We start from the raw sequence: 17,794 nt of genomic DNA on the forward strand, positions 1-17,794 counted from the left end.
CTGATAGGATGGACTTTTGAGAAGAGGTTATTTATGATTTATTAATATATTATAAGTTCTAATATATTAATATGAAATCATATTATTTAATTAGTATTGATCAAGAATTAATTTGGAATTAATTCTGTAATCAAAAGAGACTAATTAAATATATGGGGATTGATTGTGTAAATAATTCATTCTTATAAAGTGGGCTTATGATCCATAGTTCTTTATGTTGGGCTAAACCCATGTGGTGACCCATGGATACTCCATGGAGGTTAAAACCCATGGAGCCTAAGGAGTGTGGAAGGTCATGGGTATTAGGGTATTAGGGTTTACATGGATGTAACCCTAATCTAGCCACACTATATAAGAAGCCCCTTGGTTGGTGAAATTTGTGCTAGTGGTATTTGGAAGCTTCATAACCGACTTTGTACTCCATACTCTCTCTCAAGTCATCTTTTGTCCAAAGCTGTGTTGTGATTCCATTTGAGGCATTCACACTATTGGTGCTAAGTTCTTAAAGGCCAAATACATCAAGGATAGCAAGCTACAACAAGAGGTAATTCTATAACTCATTTCTTTGTTGTTTATGTTAATTGCATGCTAGTTGTAGGCTTAATGATTTGGAAACAATATTGCATGTATAATAGAGAAAACATAGATCCAAAGCATTTAGGGTTGTATGTGCACCATAGGATGTTGTATTATACCAAAACCCATAAAAAATGACCATTTTACCCCTAGTCTAACCTGGTCCATATCTAAAGCCCCAAAACCATAATATAAAAGGCCCAACACTAGGTAGGCTTCCCAAGCCCACTAGTGGCCCACTAATGGCCCAATATGCTAAATTGGGCCTAATCCCTCTAATGGGCCTTACCCTAAGCCCAAATATATTCTTAGCCCAAAACATCTGACTTCTGAAGGCCCACTAAGGCCCAAAGAACTAAAATCCAATGCATGGCCCAATCTGAGGCCCATTAATGCAAAACCCACTCTGACTGAGTACGTGGGGCGTACTCAACTGTATCCAGGGCGTACTGGGCTTGTGACCTGTACGCTGCGCGTACCAGCTTGTACTCCCCTGTTAAGCCATTTCTTCTATTAAGCACTTAATGCGTCTATCCAATGGTCCAAATCATAGATCTAAGTTCCTCTTAACGTCTGAATCCATAAAGTCACTGACTTGGTGACTTTGCATGTCCCAAACAAGACCAAACTCCAAAAATGGTATTCTACTTCCATGAAAATGGTCTTAACTCTTGTATGAACCCATTAAGACCACCAAGATGACAACTTTATGTACTAGGGAGTCATTTAATACCAAGGGTGGCAACCCTTAGCCTAGAAATCGGATTTGGAGTATAAAGCTTCATCCTTGGGACCAAAAAGGTCCAAAAGCTCAACTTAATAAATCTAAGAATTCAAGAGGCAAGTTCAAGACTTTATACCTCAAGATGGTCTGAAATGAAGCAACAACCCCAGATCTATATCTTCTCTTTTAATCCACCACCTTGCTTTGCTCTTCACTTCTTTGGAAAATGGATCCAAGACACCAAAATGCTCTCTAATGGCCTTCTAAGCTCCAAGAACACTCAATGGAGGATTAAGGTTTCGTGGTAGTGGCTTTACGGTGAGAGGGAGGCTAATCCTTGAAGCATTATGTTCTTTATATTGTGGCATTCCCTAAAAATTAGGGTTTAGGAACTCTGATCGTACGCTGGGCGTACTTCTCGTACGCTGGGCGTACGCCCCTCCACACCCGCGACCATCCTCCTTTATACGCTGGGCGTACCCAGCTAAACACACGCATGCATTCGATGCATGCATGAGGCTGCCTTGTCACAAAACTCCATTAGGGACTAAAATTGACAATAACTTTAAAGTGTTATAACTTCTTCGTTCTAAGTTCGTTTCCGACGAACTTTATATCCACGAAAAGGTGGAGGAAAACCCTACGCTCTTAGTCACGCCCCCAAGCCTAAAACCTTACGAATAAACCCGAGACCCATAAAAGACCGAATTGCCCCTACCCTTTGGCCTCCGAGACCACAACCGGGTACTTTCAAAACTGGGTGTTACTCCAGTAAGTTAGAGTTATATTGTTCCCCTATATGATAGGTGAAGCTATCATAAGCGATTAGACTAGTTGGGTCTAAGTGAGAATAAAGAGGAAAAAGGTTAGAAGATATGAGACGGGGATAATGAAAAAGTAACAAGAAGAGACGTGGTTAGAGAAAGAGAAGGTATGATATGGAGTGAGAAAAGAGTGTGAGGGGAGAAAGAGAAGTATGAAATGAGACGAAGATAAATAAAATTAAGATTTGCGTGCCCAAATAGTGGAATTTGAGAGTCGAATGTGGGGCATGTCCACTTTGTCACCTATTAGGAGCTCCAACCCATCGATACCTTTATGTTGATATATTGCACGCCTCCAAATTCCTTATGGATAAAAAGTTAAGTCCATTTTAAGTTGGGCCTCTTTTGGCCCCATTTATCTTTCTCTCACTTGTCCATAAAAGCTTCTACAAGATCATCTATGTGCTCCACATCAGATCTTTTGTTAATTTACTAACGAAAATATGATTTTTAGTGAGATGTGGGACAACAAAGAAGTTTAGATTTTGGGAAGAGATGAATGACCGATATGGTTGTTGGAGATTTGAAATGGTCATTACTGGAATAAGTTTTGGCTGATTTTAGATTTGAAGTGGACGACGACATATATGTTGTAATCAACATACCGGTCGGGTAAATTTTCAATGACATGCTATTGAGAATGGAATGAAGTGGCAAAGTTGGCATTTAGGGAATGAGGCAAGATAATAACACTACTTAGCATAATGAAAATCATTAAGACATAATTAACAAGGGGTGGTCACTGACCATGGCCACTTCTTCCCAAAAATCCATCACAACTGTTGGAGGATCAACCGGGGCCACATGAATATGTACCACGACTCGATGTGTTATTCTAGGCGTGATTTTGATTTTGAATGAAGGAAATTGGAGGACCTTAAGGCCAAGCATTGTATCGAGAAATAGCCCATGTCCTTCAACTTCAAAAAGGAGATCACATAACAAGGTCTAGATTTAAAGACCCATTAGGCATGGAGAACGTCTCATCGGAGGGATCGAGATCACATAGAAAATGGGATTTGTCCATATTGTTAATGCGACGGACAATTTTAGAAAGTTGATCACTAAAGGACTTGAATCGAAAACAATAATTAGAGATGGATGATGAAACTTTTTGAAGTTGGTGTGAGGAAACTCATAATATCTGCATGCATTCAACATAGTCATGACTATACACAGATTCAAGGGTACGCTAGAGATCACGACTTGTCTTTAGATCTAGGGCTTCTGTCATAGATTCTTTGGAGAGAGATAACTGAAGAAGGGTAAGAACACGCCGATTGTCTTCTTTCCAAGAGATAAAAGTAGGATTAAGAGTAGATTTGGCATCAATTTTATGTTTGAGAATGAATAAAAGACAATGCCATAAATATAATTAACTAGTTTTCGAGATAATATGAGCAAACGAACTTGATTAGCCATGTAACGTAGTTGCAGGAGGAGAGTTTAATTGTTAGCATATGTAGGAGAGTGGAGATATGGAATGAAGGATCATGAAATATTGTTATCGTTGACAACCCTAGGGAAGAGAAGGGATGGACAACAGTAGACTAATGACAGAAGGATATTTTTTGAGCTTATACCATGTAGGGGTTTGATAAATCTTCACACTTGTGGATAATCTTTCATTATCAATACTAGATGTGTACTCGTGCAAAGCAGGGGTGACAAATATATTTTTTTGCGAATAATTTTTTACGGAGAAATAGTTATTAGATTTTATTATTAGTTATTAAGTAATAAAACATTTACCTCTTTTAAATAAAATATTTATGTTTATACATTATATTTATATTGTTTGTTTATACTATTGATGTAAATTAATTAATAAAGATGCCTAGTTTAAAAAATATAAATTAATTTATATACATGAATTAAGTATTTAAAATTGTTATTTTGCTCCAAATTGAATCTCTTAATAACCTTCCTAATTAAATTTATGTCTTTAAATTTTTTGGCAAATATTAATGATTTATCTATGCATAATTGATTTGTACAAAAATTTTTATAACTTATACCTCTTAAAATTCAAAATATGATAAATATATGTTTTATAATATAGTATAGATATTAATATAAATAAAGAATAATATCACAATAAAATAGGAAAGGATAAAAATGTACAACAAAGATTCCCATCTTATAGAAAAAAATGATGTAATAAGATAATGTGTGAGGTACAATAATATTTATGCTAATTTGCACCTTGATAAACTTTGACTAGATTGTAAGGATAAATACATTAATCACATTGCTTCCTTTTGTTCTCTATTCATATAATTCAGTTTAGTTTCCATGACGAATCTATTTATCTATCCTTCTTAATAAATGAAGGTTTTTTTTTTGCCACATGTCAATCTCTCATGAGTTTTGACATTTGTCATTTTATGGTAATTTTGAAATAAATACTTATACACTTGTCAATTTTTGATTTGTTTCAATTTTTAAAATTAAAGTCATATACTTATATATGTAAAGTATTAAATATCATATATATAATATTAAATTGCAATAAATACATTTCTTCCTTTCTTTTTTATTTTAAAGTTATACACTAAAAAATATTTTTTGTTTACACTTTAATTTAATGTTTAGTCTTTTTTTAAATCAACTCGTGTAATACACGGGTCTTACACCTAGTGGAAGGAATATCTACCACAAAATTTGTTAATTAATATATATGGCAACATAGTGATGTGGAATTTTGTCACATGAAATTATCTTAAACTATAATGTATATTTTAAAAAGCTTGGATTATAGTAAAAGTTTATATAAATGCGGTTATTGTACCTCACATACACATTATTTAAATTACATCACATATTAATAGAGAACATAATATGTTGAATTTATTCTTTTAGATGATTAGATAGAGTGGTCTTCTATCTGCTTGGATGGCTTCTTACCATTAGAATCCGCCTTTGGTGTTAGTGTACCCAACAGGGAAGTTGCTTGATCCTGCACCAACTCCCAAGCCATCTTTATATGCATATCTTCAGTGAGAGTTGCACCCACAGAAAACCTGATAATAAAAGCTCCTTCAACCATTGAATGCGTCATGTAAATAATCCCTGTTGCATTTACTGATTCCAATAATTTGCTGTTGAATTCATTTGCTTCAAGATCGTTGCCATGGTGCCGATTTATAGCATGGGGAGAAACCCGGAAACAAACCATAGAAAAATATCTAGGTACCACAATCTCAAACCTACTGTCCATGGTCACCATCATTTCGAAATCCTTTGCCATTTTCACATGGTTTCTTAAGAATTGTCTCAAACCACTCACCCCATAGCTCCTTAGCACCATCCATAACTTCAAGGCTTGGAATCGTCTTGTTAGTGTTATCTGCCAATCTTTGAAGTCCACAACTTGTCCTGATTCAGTAGCTTCGTTTCTCAAATACTCGGAGTTCGTGGAGAGAGGTTTGGTGAGGGCGTATTTGTCTTTCACCCAAAGGCAACAACATGCAAGATTTGTCAGGAGCCATTTGTGTGCATTAAAACTGAAGGAACTCGCACCCTCTACACCATCAAGAAAGTGACGAAACTCAGGGCAGATACAAGCACTTCCGGCATATGCAGCATCCACGTGAACCCACATATTATATTTGCTTGACAACTCACACAAGGGTCCTAATGGATCAACTGTTGCAGTTGACGTTGTTCCAACAGTAGCACATAAATACAATGGAATTAAACCAGCTTCAACATCTCTTTTAATGGACTCTTCAAGTCGTTGTGGGGAGAGTTTATAGTTTGTGGACTTGGTTGTAAAGACTTTTCGAACATTCTCCGGATTTATCCCAACAATTTTGGCTGCCTTTTCGAGACAAACATGGGTTTGGTCCGAACAGTAGACAACAAGCTTCTCTGTGTTTTCCCTTCCTATTTGATCAAGCATCTTCTCTCTTGCAGCAAGCATGGTGCAAATGATGGCCTCACACGTAGTGCCAAGCAAAACACCCCCACCATTGCCTGAGAATGAGAAGGACTGGGGAAGTTGAAGTAGTTTTGACAACCACTCCATGACCACGATCTCTAGCTCTGTGGCAGCAGGAGAAGAGAGCCAATTAAATCCGACAACATTAAACCCATTGATAAGCATTTCACCAAGAAAGCTTGCGGTGCTTGTGCTGGATGCAAAGTAGGCAAAAAAGTTTGGACTTTGCCAATGTGTTAAGCCTGGAATAATATCCTTATCGACATCTTTCAGTATACTTTCAATTGATTCTGGGAGCAATGGGGCACATTCAGGCAACCTTTCTGCTAGATAGCCGGGATTGACTTGGCTTCGGACAGGGTAACTGTTGATATTTTTGTAATAATCGGCAAGGAAGTCTATAACCATATGGCCTTGCCTCCTGAATTCTTCATGGTCCAAGGGGTTCATGTTGTTGCTTCGTGACATACGAAAGGGGATATTGGGTGTATTTATTACATTCCATATGCATAAGCTTCGTCCTCCTACATTTAATAGTGAGCTATATTTGTCAAAAGAAAAAAACGGGGCCTCATTTTTATGACTATTAAACATTAATTATATTCCTTAAACTTCACATTAACGAAGCTTATGTAATTTTTTTGGAAATGACGAATAAAATAAAATAAAAAAGCCCACCGATGAGCAAGGAGCTAACCGGGGGCAAAAGATACAAGGTTCACATTATCAAACTACAACAAGGAAAGGATTACAGCACCAAACTGACCATTGACACATATTTTGGTTCCTCTATATTTGTATCAAGAATACACCAAAGCGAATGTTTCGTTGGCTATTGTAGCAGGAGATGGTGAAACCTTGTTAAAAATTTTGTCATTTCTGGCCTTCTAAATTCGCCAAAGGAAGCCATAGAGAATAGCAGATAACAGCTTCCGCTTTTTTTGAAAAATGCCTTTGGTGAATGCCGCACCATTTTAAAAATGCTGCAAAAATGACATCTTACTAGAACATGTTCTACCGATTCTTCACCTGTATTATGTAATTAATATATAGTTAAAATTTTGAAATAAACAATCGGTGTTGTAGTCCTGCTCTTGTTTTTACTTCCTAGTTTTAATTTGTTTTATGTTTTATCAATGGCGGTTCAAAGAAATTAAATTAGCCATCAACAGATCTCTCGGTTATAATATGCAAATAAATACCATTCAAATTTAAATAATGGCCGGTTTATCAACATTGCATAAATCTCTTAGCATTCCTGGAAAAGGGGCTAAGATCCGACCAAAATCACCGATGGAATTTTCCATTAGAAATCAAAGACCGAATTCCATACACTAGTACACAAGTCATTTAATAGTACGAGTGATTTTTATTTTTTGATCCGGTCCCTTCTAAAAACTGTCTTATTAAATATCTACAACATCAAAAAATTGAAAAATCGCATTATAAAATAGCTCTGTTAGTGCGGTTTCCCAAAATCGCACCATTAAAGCATTTTCTGATGCTGAAACCGCACCAAAAAATCATGTGGATATCGCCCCAAAAAACAATTACAACCACACCAAAAATAATTCGCACTAAAAAACATTGAACCGTACCAAAAAACAATTCGCACTAAAAAAATATTGAACCTCACCATTAATCTTTCCTCTAAAAATTTCATTCGAAATTTTCATTTCGCGCTAGGTCCCTCCAAATTTCGTTCAAAATTTTCATGTTTTCAAAATTTCCATTCAATATTCCCTCTTTATTGCCCTCCCACCTTGAGATCGAGAGTTCAAGTCTCATCGTGGACATAGATGAAATTAGGTGTTAGTTTAGGAGTAGATTATATATATTTATATTTGCCGGTTAAAAAAAAAAGGTATGTCCATTATTTATGTTTTTTCATTAATGGCATTTGTGACTTCATTTTTCCCTTATTAATTGTAAATGAATGTCCTATTTTAAGTTTTAACGATTTTTCTTGTTCTGAATCTCTGCAGATGCTTCTTCTTCCGTGATATATCTCCAAAAAGGGATCCAAAGACTTATGATGTTTGCTTCAGTGACTTTCAATCAATGAGTATGGAGCTAGTTTTTGTAGAGTGAGTTTTAAGATGTTGAAAAAGAAATTGAAAACAACATCGATGAAATGTGATTTCCCAAGAATAGATTTTTAATTGGTAGAGAAAAAGAAATTGCAGAGATTGAAACCACCCTTTTTGGAGAAAAAGAAATTACGATTAAACAATTGATTGAAAAATACTCACCGAACATACCTAAATACAAGAAAATGAAGCTTCATAAGTAGCGTGGTGTGCATCAATGGCGAACCTGTTAATTGGTGTTGTTTTAGCTTGGTATTTTTTTAGGCGGTTTTGGCTATTTTTTGGTGCGATTTTTGCTATTTTTTGAGGCAGTATTGGCTATTTTTTGGTGCGATTTTGCCTATTTTTTTATGCGGTTTTGGAACCGCACCATTAAATAAGGGTATTTTTTGATGCGATATTTTTTGGTGTGGTTCAGTACCCGCATCAATTAATCATTTTAGCCGCATCAACAAATGCTTTATTACTAATGATAGGACATGTAACACGAAGACCTTAATTTGCCGACGGAATAACGACAAAATATAGTGTGGTCGAAAATCCGTTGGAAATTACCGACATAACATCGAAAAAAGTTTAATGAAATAGTTAATTTTATGTATTTTTTAAAAGTTTATAGGCATTCCCTCGGTAATCACTAACGAATTTCTGACGAAACTTCTATTTGCTTAAACCCTAAGCAACTCCTTAGGTTTCTTTTCTCCACAGAGATTGTTCCTCCTACACCTTATTGTGTAATGATGGGTAATTCAGAAAATTAACCAACAACACCTAGGAAGAACCGTTGCTATTCGTATTTGATTTATTTTCTATATGGAAATCATTCCAAAATTATGGAAGCAATAGCCAAATTTCCATTGCTTGTGGAGTTGATTACATGGTTTTTCAAGATTACTAAGTCTATGGAGTTACTTTGTTTTACTTAGAAGTTTTAGGATCTTTAAGATTCCTTGAAGGCTTGAACATGACTATAAGTAAATCCTTTCTAGTCATTTTTTATATCTTTTTATCTCTAGTCTCCTTATTTATTATCCTTCTCTAAATCCATTGTTCTTTATTGTTTTGTTGATTATCATCATTTATACCAATGTTGTTGCTTATTATAAAAAAACGTTGGCAATGTTGTAAACAACAGAAAGTGGTAGCAAGAAAGTGGTCATTACACATGTGTTCGTTTTTTGAATAACAACTTTATAAGGGATAGCAAGAAGCTACTAGGCGCAAAACAAAACTAACTACATCAATGAAAGATCCTCATGTGGGCACGATATCCAAGTCGATCATTAGATTTATTATACGACCTTCACATATACTCGAAATCAAATTGTGTGAAAACGACATAACATAGTGAAATTGGAGTCTTTGCACAAAATCTCATAAAACTATAGATTGTTTCAGAAAACAACAAAAGGAACAACGTTTGAACACCTCTTATGAGCATGAGAAAAAAGGTTTAGTCCACAAGAGATCTAAAAGCTTAAAGAGTCCCATCCGTGGGGAGGGGAACACCCCGCCAAACAGCCATCTTAGATCAAAGTGATTGCGCAATTTCATAGCCCACAAATAAACGATCTCCCTTATTGATATATGTCACACACCATACATGATGTAGATTCTATGATTTATGTTAAAAAGGATATCCTTCACACATCAGGCATAATGTAGATTCTATGATTTTATGTTATTTTAACAAACTATAGTTGTAATTCACTTGTTTTGCAAACCTCCTATCTGGTTTACGAATTTGAATGAAAGCTTGATGTTTTGTGTATTTTGGATTATACTGGTCTCAAGGAATCGAACATTCTTGCCACTACTTCAAAATTTATTTTATTTATGGTGTAAATAAGACTTTGTTATTGAGTGGTTTCAAAACACATGCATCGACAATATGCATATGAAGAGTGAATGAGAAAGACATTGAAAAAATAAGGCAACTAGAATAGCCATATACTACCGTCTAGAAGAAAGGCCAACATGCAATAGAATTGTATATGACACTTGTGGGGCGGTAACATACTAACATGCATACATCACACCCATATTGCCGTATAAGGAAAGAATTAAGGATAGTCAAAATGACCATATATAGGCCTTACACATCATAGCCTTTGTTTTGGTAAAAAAATCTATCAAATCAAAATCAACCAAGTTGTATGAGAGGCCTTGGTGTTGTAGCTACTATGAGAATCAAATTGAGATCAAAGTGACAAGCGTGGTTTACAAGGAAAGACATTGATCCTCGATAGGATCTCCGACATAAAACCTTAGGAAGTGATAATAATCACCAGCCTTGTTTGATTTTATTGATTAGAATGCAAATTACAAAAACGAGAATACAAGTGTGAGTGTTTCAATAGTTCTAGTCGTGTAGGGTGTCAACACGTTGTGCCCGTTGTGTGACTTTTACAAGTGTATATATAGCCTAGGTTGAATAACTAAAAGTATGATATTATCGGGATCCACTTGAATAAGTATCCGCGCGTTGTTTTGACTTGGTATTCTTAGGCCTTTAGCCTGATTGAGATGATTCTATAGACTTAAGGAGTCTTTAGTCGAATATATTTGCATAAGTGAGGAATAAAAAAAATATACTCATTAATCTTTTTAGGAAATAATAATAATAATAATAATAATAATAATCATCATAGTAGTAGTAATAATAATAATAATAATAATAATAATAATAATAATAATAATAATAATAATAATAATAATAATAATAATAATAATCAGGATCCTAACATATGTTTCGAGATCCTTAGATTTCTTTGAGATATGGGATCCTGGATGGGATTGAGGATCGTTCCCTAACAATTGCCCCCAAATTATACATGTAAAATATTTTGGATTAATTCCTAATATTTAAAAGAGTATAATTTCATGATATAATTAGAATAAAAATGAGAATAAGGATTCCGAAATTCTAACGGATAAAGAAATTTGAATTCTAACGGATAGAATTGTAGTCGTTAATATAGGCATAATTATCTTTCAAATAATTTCTCTTTCTTATGTGATCTTCCCATAAATAGGGAATTAGGGTTCCTAACTCCTCTTTACTTCTTCTAGCTATCCTTTGAGCATCACCGGCGATTTTCAAAGGTATGTTTCTTATTCTTTCTCTTTTAATTTTACGATCCTCCGATCATGGGAAAAAAGATGACTCGTTCTCGTGCTAGCATCACTGCTCCCTCTGAGGATGACTTCATTGATCAAAAGATTTTGAATTATGATGAGTCATCTTTCGACAATGAAGACATTGAATCTCTGAAAGCAAATGGGGATTTTGTTATTGGTATTATTTTTAAACCTTTTGATGTTCTGGCTCAACTAGACTTTGGCATCAAGTCTTCTTCTTGTTGACAATACTCTTTCTTTCCTCTACTCATTGTTATGGATGCAACAAGCAACCATCGATGCAATGAGTCTTACTTTCATCTACTGACTCATAATCCGATAAAACCTCGAGTTCCCTCGTGTTAATCTTGTCAAATCAATGGTTGCATGGATTTGATCCAGTTAACTCGTAGGTTACAAAGATTGGTTCCAGTTCCTCTCTTGCTCTTGGTAAACATATAGCTTGGTGTTTATCTGTAACATCTCAATGATTAAAGGCTTCATCATTCTTGGTTTGTAGTAAGTTGTATTATATATTAACGTGTTTGTTCTTGCTTGTGTCTTCTTTTATAGCCAAAATTAAAGGATAGATATCTCGAAGAATGGAAATTGTTTAATGAGTATTTATTTCAAAAGATCCCTCTTTGGTGATTCTACGTAAAATATTTTCTATCTTTATGACTCTATTGAAAAGTGCTACGTCCAGGTCTTCTGAAAAAGCTGCATATTCCCTCTGTTAATCTGTTGACTATTTCTCCTGACATTATCCTCGCACTGTTTTTATCTTAAATGAATTGACGGTGAATTTCAAAGTTCTAGACAACAACTCAACTCTATGATACGAAAGTTGAACCACTTCTTGTTGATGAGCTGACACCGTTTATGATTCACATTGATTCCACCTCAGCATGACTGAAACACTCCATTTTCTCAAATTTATTCTCAATAAAACTTTACGATTTACTATGATATACCACACACTGATGAAAGTTTGAAACTCTATGCTGATGGTTAGTCTATGTACCGTAGGCTATCACATGCACCAACCCCTTCTTTCCCATAAATTCTTCTTTAAGGCATTATGATTCAGCATAACGTACCATACATTGATGAGAGCTTGAAAAATATGTGTTGATGGTTAAGCTATACGCCACAACTTATCACACGCACTAATCCTTTCTCACCATATATTCTTCTTTAGAATTTTATGATTCAGCGTATGAAGCCAGACGCTGATAAGAATTCGAAAAATCTGTGTCGATAGGTATATAATTATCCGTGATATATTACACGCACCTACCCATCCTCTCCCAGTAAATTTTATAATAAAAGAGGTTAACGATTCACTGTATTAGCCATATACTGTTAAAACTTACACTCTCTTTGCCGATGGGTACATTTCATACCAGAATATATTACGCGCATCATTCCACTCTTTTCCTTTTCTTTTAATAAAAGTGGTTAATGATTCAACGTATGAAACCACACGCTGATGAAATCTCACAATACTATGTCAGTGAATGGTAGTTTAAACCCATACATCAGGAGACATCACAAACTCACTGGACTACCAGCTGCAACTCTGATACGTTGATCACTGCCTTCAGTACCATATATGTTGTTGATGTCAAAAAGGAAGAGAGACATTTATCTGATCTAAGGAGGTGATATACCTAATCTGAAGAGGAGATAAATCTAAGGAGGTGTAGATATCTACTGAGACTCAGGATACACTGGTTGTTATGCTGATTGTTTCTACTATTAGCAGATATCTGTTCAGACTCATGATACACTGGTTGTTGCGGTGATTCTTTCTACTACTAGCAGATATCTGTTGAGACTCATGATACACTGGTTGTTACGTTGATTTTTTCTACTTCTACTGCTACTGCTGATTACCTAAATTTGGGTGGTTATATATTATCTCGGGGGGGGGGGGGGGGGATTCGTTGAAGCTGAAAATTTCTCAAATGATGACCTTGAAAGATCTAGCATGCTCAAGAATCATATTAAAGTGATATAGCTAATTAACATATGATACTAATGGGTCACACTAACAACTTTATACAGTTAATTATTTATTAGAAATTGATTTTAATAAATATTCAATAAACTCTTATAATTAAATTGGAAAATATTTATTTCTAGGAAATAATAATTTTCAGAAGCAAGTAACATTATATGATTCATATGGTATGAATTAATAAGTCATGCACAACATTTTCGACTAGATAAATTCTTTTTTCTTTTACCAAAAAGTTAAAGTTTATATTTTATAAACTTGGTTTATAAAATATAAAAATTTTGTCTTGTTTTGCCTTCTTATTTTTTTGAAATAATGAATGAAAAAGTAAGGCATTGCATTTTGACTAGTTTATTCAAAAAGAGAGGCATGGCTTAAAGCACGGGGAACACTTAGGCTTTAGGTGCATGGGTTCTTAAAGTGTTAAGGACTTATGGTCCAAAGAAGAGCTTTATGTACTAAGGTTTTCATTCTTCTATTCCTAGACATGAAAATCTGAAACCATGCATACTCTCTCCATTCTCTCTAGTTTTGTATTTAAACTTGAAGAATACTTACTTATCTCATGCTCTCTTGAAGTTCATATTGGTTATGAACTTTAAGCTTAAGAGATTAAGAGTTTTATACAATAAAACTATCATTCTACATCAAGTTGATATATTGTTGGTGTGTCTAAAGTTCATCATTCTTCATCAACTTCCAAGCCTCCCAAGAGGATCAAAAGAACTACAAAGGTTGTCTTAATCTCTTCTTCTTCTTTGGTGGTTGTTTTCTTTCCAAACATTGCAAGATGATCCCTAGTGGGTTTAACTTGTTTATGTTATTCAAAAATGATTAAGTCTTCCGTTGCCAAATATTATGTTTTTGAAACTAGTTTTTGAATAAAAAGCCAACAATTGGTATCCAGAGCCACCTTACAAGTTTGGTTAGATTTTTTATTTTTGGAAATCTTAGTTTTTGGAGAATATGGATAACTTGGTTTTGTATAAAAACAAGTTCATACATATTTTCTATGACAAATTTATAATTATCATTTTATGTGACAAAGGTTTTCATGCATCTTTTGTCGTTTAAAGTTGTCTTAAAAAACAAAGTTTGTTTAATGTGTATGTTGATATGTAGTATGTGCATAAACTAGCCAATGACCATTGTGTTTGTTGTGTTGTTGTGTTGGTTGTTCTATAAAAATGGTTGTAATAATTTATTTATTCATATGGTATGTAATAAATTAAATATATTAGTTTTCTTAGTTTATTTATTCATATGATTGTAATAATTTATTTATTCATATGGTATGTAATAAATTAAATAGATTAGTTTTCTTAGTTTATTTTTGTAAGTAACAGATTAGCTTTTAGAATTAATTTATTTGTACAAAAATGTAACATGAGATGAAGTTGGAGCCATTTTTGAAGACAAAAGAGCCATTTTCGAAGTTAAAATGTGTGCAAGATTTTCAGTGACAGCTTCATAAAACTGTCGCTAAAGCTGTTTTCTAAAGGGTTGTTGGACTTTTAGCGACAGTTACTGGATTTTAGCTTTCAAGAAGTTCTTCAAATCTTTTGCAAGCAAATGCTGTTTACTCAAGTGGGAGATTCTACAACAACATTATAAGAAGATTTTTGGTCACCTAAAATGTCTCTTTAGGAATGGACTTGGCAGTTTTTGTGTTGGCTCACAAAAAATGTCATTAGTTGGCTATGTTTATGCACATATATTTTATGCACGTTTGTGTTGTTTATTTTATGCAATTATTATATGTGGTTGATAAATTAGTTTTTCACATTCTAAAATAATTTTTGGACAAAATAAACATCACATGAAGTTTGGTTTTCAAAATTTATAATATGGACATAAGATGTAACAAGTTATTTTTTAAAATAAAATCCGGTTTTATAAAATTGTTAATAACGTCAAATTTTGAAATACTCAAATATAAGTTTTAAAATAGTGATTTTTATAACTTATACAAACTCCATATATATAAGTAATAAAAAGAAGTTTTATTAAAGATATAAAATGTTCAAATGCACTCAAACTTAATACTGGTTATTAAAATTGAATCGTGTCAAATTATATAAAAAATTAGCTTTTTATATAGAACCTTTAAAATGTGATTTTCTTTTGAAAGTTGGTACCATGGTTTATTATATGCATATAATAACCATTATATCATAGGTTTTTAAAACTAGAATTATAAAACATATAAAAGATCATTTTACAAACCTCAAATCTATGCAATCATTTTTTGAAGAGCACTCACACATCTCTTGTATGCACTAGCGAGATAAATGATACCTAACCGCTTAGTGTTATCTTTTGATGGTCAGGTGTCTTCGTGATTTCTATAACCATGTTATAGGCCGATTACACATGTTTTTCAAATTGGATGATTTGATCGGAAATCTTTTATGATAAAGGATACCTAAGCAAAGGGTTATGAGGCATAGATGAGATCAAAAATGTCTAATTAAATTTGTTATTAGCAATCCCATAAATCTAGGAATTATATAGTAATATATAATTGATAATCAATATCTACCGAGTTGAATTCAAATGGATGGGATAAATGATACCTAACCATTTATTTGTTTTGCAACTTGGATACTAGACTTTGATAACTAATGTTTTTTTTGGAAACTAAAAGGGTATTAATTATTAAAGAGTTTAAATATTGAAAATACTAAATGAATTTTGTTAAAATTTTGTAGTTAAATAATCCATTGTCATTACCATGAATTGTCATTTTTCTTTAATGGCTTAATGAAACAATAACATTCACTACATACAAATTCGATGAATGGGTCCATGTCTTAAGAGACAATCTCGCAAGAGATATGAAATTGTATACACTTAAAGGTACTAGTCCTAAACTATTTGCTTTTAGCAATAAGCTTGAACATGATACCTAGTAAAGACATCACTGTGATGCTAAAGATGTTTCTAACATCAAACTAGGAATAGTTCAAAGCCTAAAAGAGTCACCCTGTGTGATATAGGAGGCCCATGTTTTATGGACTAAACACTTTTAAGCCCAACATATCCAATAAGGCCCACATAGATGGGTCTTGTTTCTTCTATGGAGAAACTGGACACTAGAAGAGGATCTACTCCTTTTATCTATTAAGAAAGCCTGGAAGAGACTAGTACTTCAGGTATCTACTAGATAGCACTCATATTTTTCATATAACACTTAGGTATTTGGTACTTAAATGTTAATATAATATTTGTAATTGTCTTGAAAATTTCTACTGAAGAGTAACCAGTTGAGCTCAATCAATGTGACAACCTGAAAAAACCTAGAGCAAACTAGGTCTAAACTCCAACTATGTACCCGTTATTTCAAGTTAATGTAATTGGAGGCAATAGAGATACGACTTTCATGAGCCATACTTGGGGGTTTTAATTAAGTAGGTGGGGTATTTACCCATGTTAGTTTAAGTTATAATAAGCTAATACAAGTTTACAAGACACAAAGAACTCAAAGGAGTCAATATTAATTCAAGAAATATGTATATGTGCATAGGATGGTATAATACTTAAATTAAAAACATAAAATATGGCATGTATATATAGAGTTCGGTTTTGGGAATCTTTTCCCAAACTAAAACCGAATTTACCCTTAATAATGAAGCTAGGACCGAATTTACATCAAGGATTAAGCAAGGACCGAATTTACAATCTTCTAGAAAGCTAAAACCGAATTTAGTTCTCTCCTTGACCAAGAAACCAAATTCTCTTCAACCATTTGACTAGAAACTGAATTCTTATCATTTACATTCACTTTAATACCGAACACAAGGTGAATTTGGTCATATAGGACCGAATTCTCCAAGATAAGATCATAAAATGGCCGAACACTTTAATGATAATCCCTTTGACACATTTTCCTAAGCTTACATTCACCCCCTTACTTTTCCTTCATACTTAAGTTACCATATTAACAATTGAATTCATTTCACACACATCCAAAACACGAAACCTCCCTAAACTCTCTCAAGTATCAAACCCATATTCCTTTTCATTTCAAGAACAAACAACTCCAGGAGATCAATTACTTCCATATATCTATAAGTTTGGTAAGTTCCTATGGAATTCTTGTGTTTTCACAACCAACTTATGCTTATTATCATCTTAATCACACACACACACACACACATATATATATATATATATATATATATATATATATATATATATATATATATATATATATATATATATATATATGTGTGTGTGTATAAACATTAGGATACGATTATCATTTCTTGTATCACCTAGAAGAATCACCGTTTCAATCCCGTTATCAACCCCGTTATCACACACAAGGTGAGTTCATACCCCCATATTTTTCCAAGCTTTTTCAATGTTTTTAGGGGGGGGGGGGGGGGAATACAAGTAAAACACATGAAATTTTGTGTTTTAAAATATAATTTACTTATTATGTTTTTCTTACCATTATTATGTATTTAAACGTGAAACATGTTAAAACAT

General features: G+C 33.6%; 1 protein-coding gene across 1 annotated transcript; it reads right to left on the bottom strand.

Annotated features, from left to right (window-relative positions):
* Window positions 1-4,877: 4,877 nt before the first annotated feature.
* Window positions 4,878-6,584, bottom strand: LOC145123326 (tyrosine decarboxylase 1-like). Its single transcript, XM_079058535.1, has one exon. The coding sequence runs from the start codon at window positions 6,533-6,535 to the stop codon at window positions 4,991-4,993; it is 1,545 nt and encodes a 514-aa protein (XP_078914661.1). The 5' UTR covers window positions 6,536-6,584; the 3' UTR covers window positions 4,878-4,990.
* Window positions 6,585-17,794: the final 11,210 nt, after the last annotated feature.

This window comes from Lactuca virosa, chromosome 7 (genome assembly GCF_052849685.1).
Source record: "Lactuca virosa cultivar CGN04683 chromosome 7, Lactuca_virosa_CGN04683_v6, whole genome shotgun sequence".
NCBI classification, from domain to species: Eukaryota; Viridiplantae; Streptophyta; class Magnoliopsida; order Asterales; family Asteraceae; genus Lactuca; species Lactuca virosa.

Bases quoted from the DNA above. Each gene is read 5' to 3' on its own strand.
- LOC145123326 (XM_079058535.1), bottom strand. From the start codon at position 6,535: ATGTCACGAAGCAACAACATGAACCCCTTGGACCATGAAGAATTCAGG.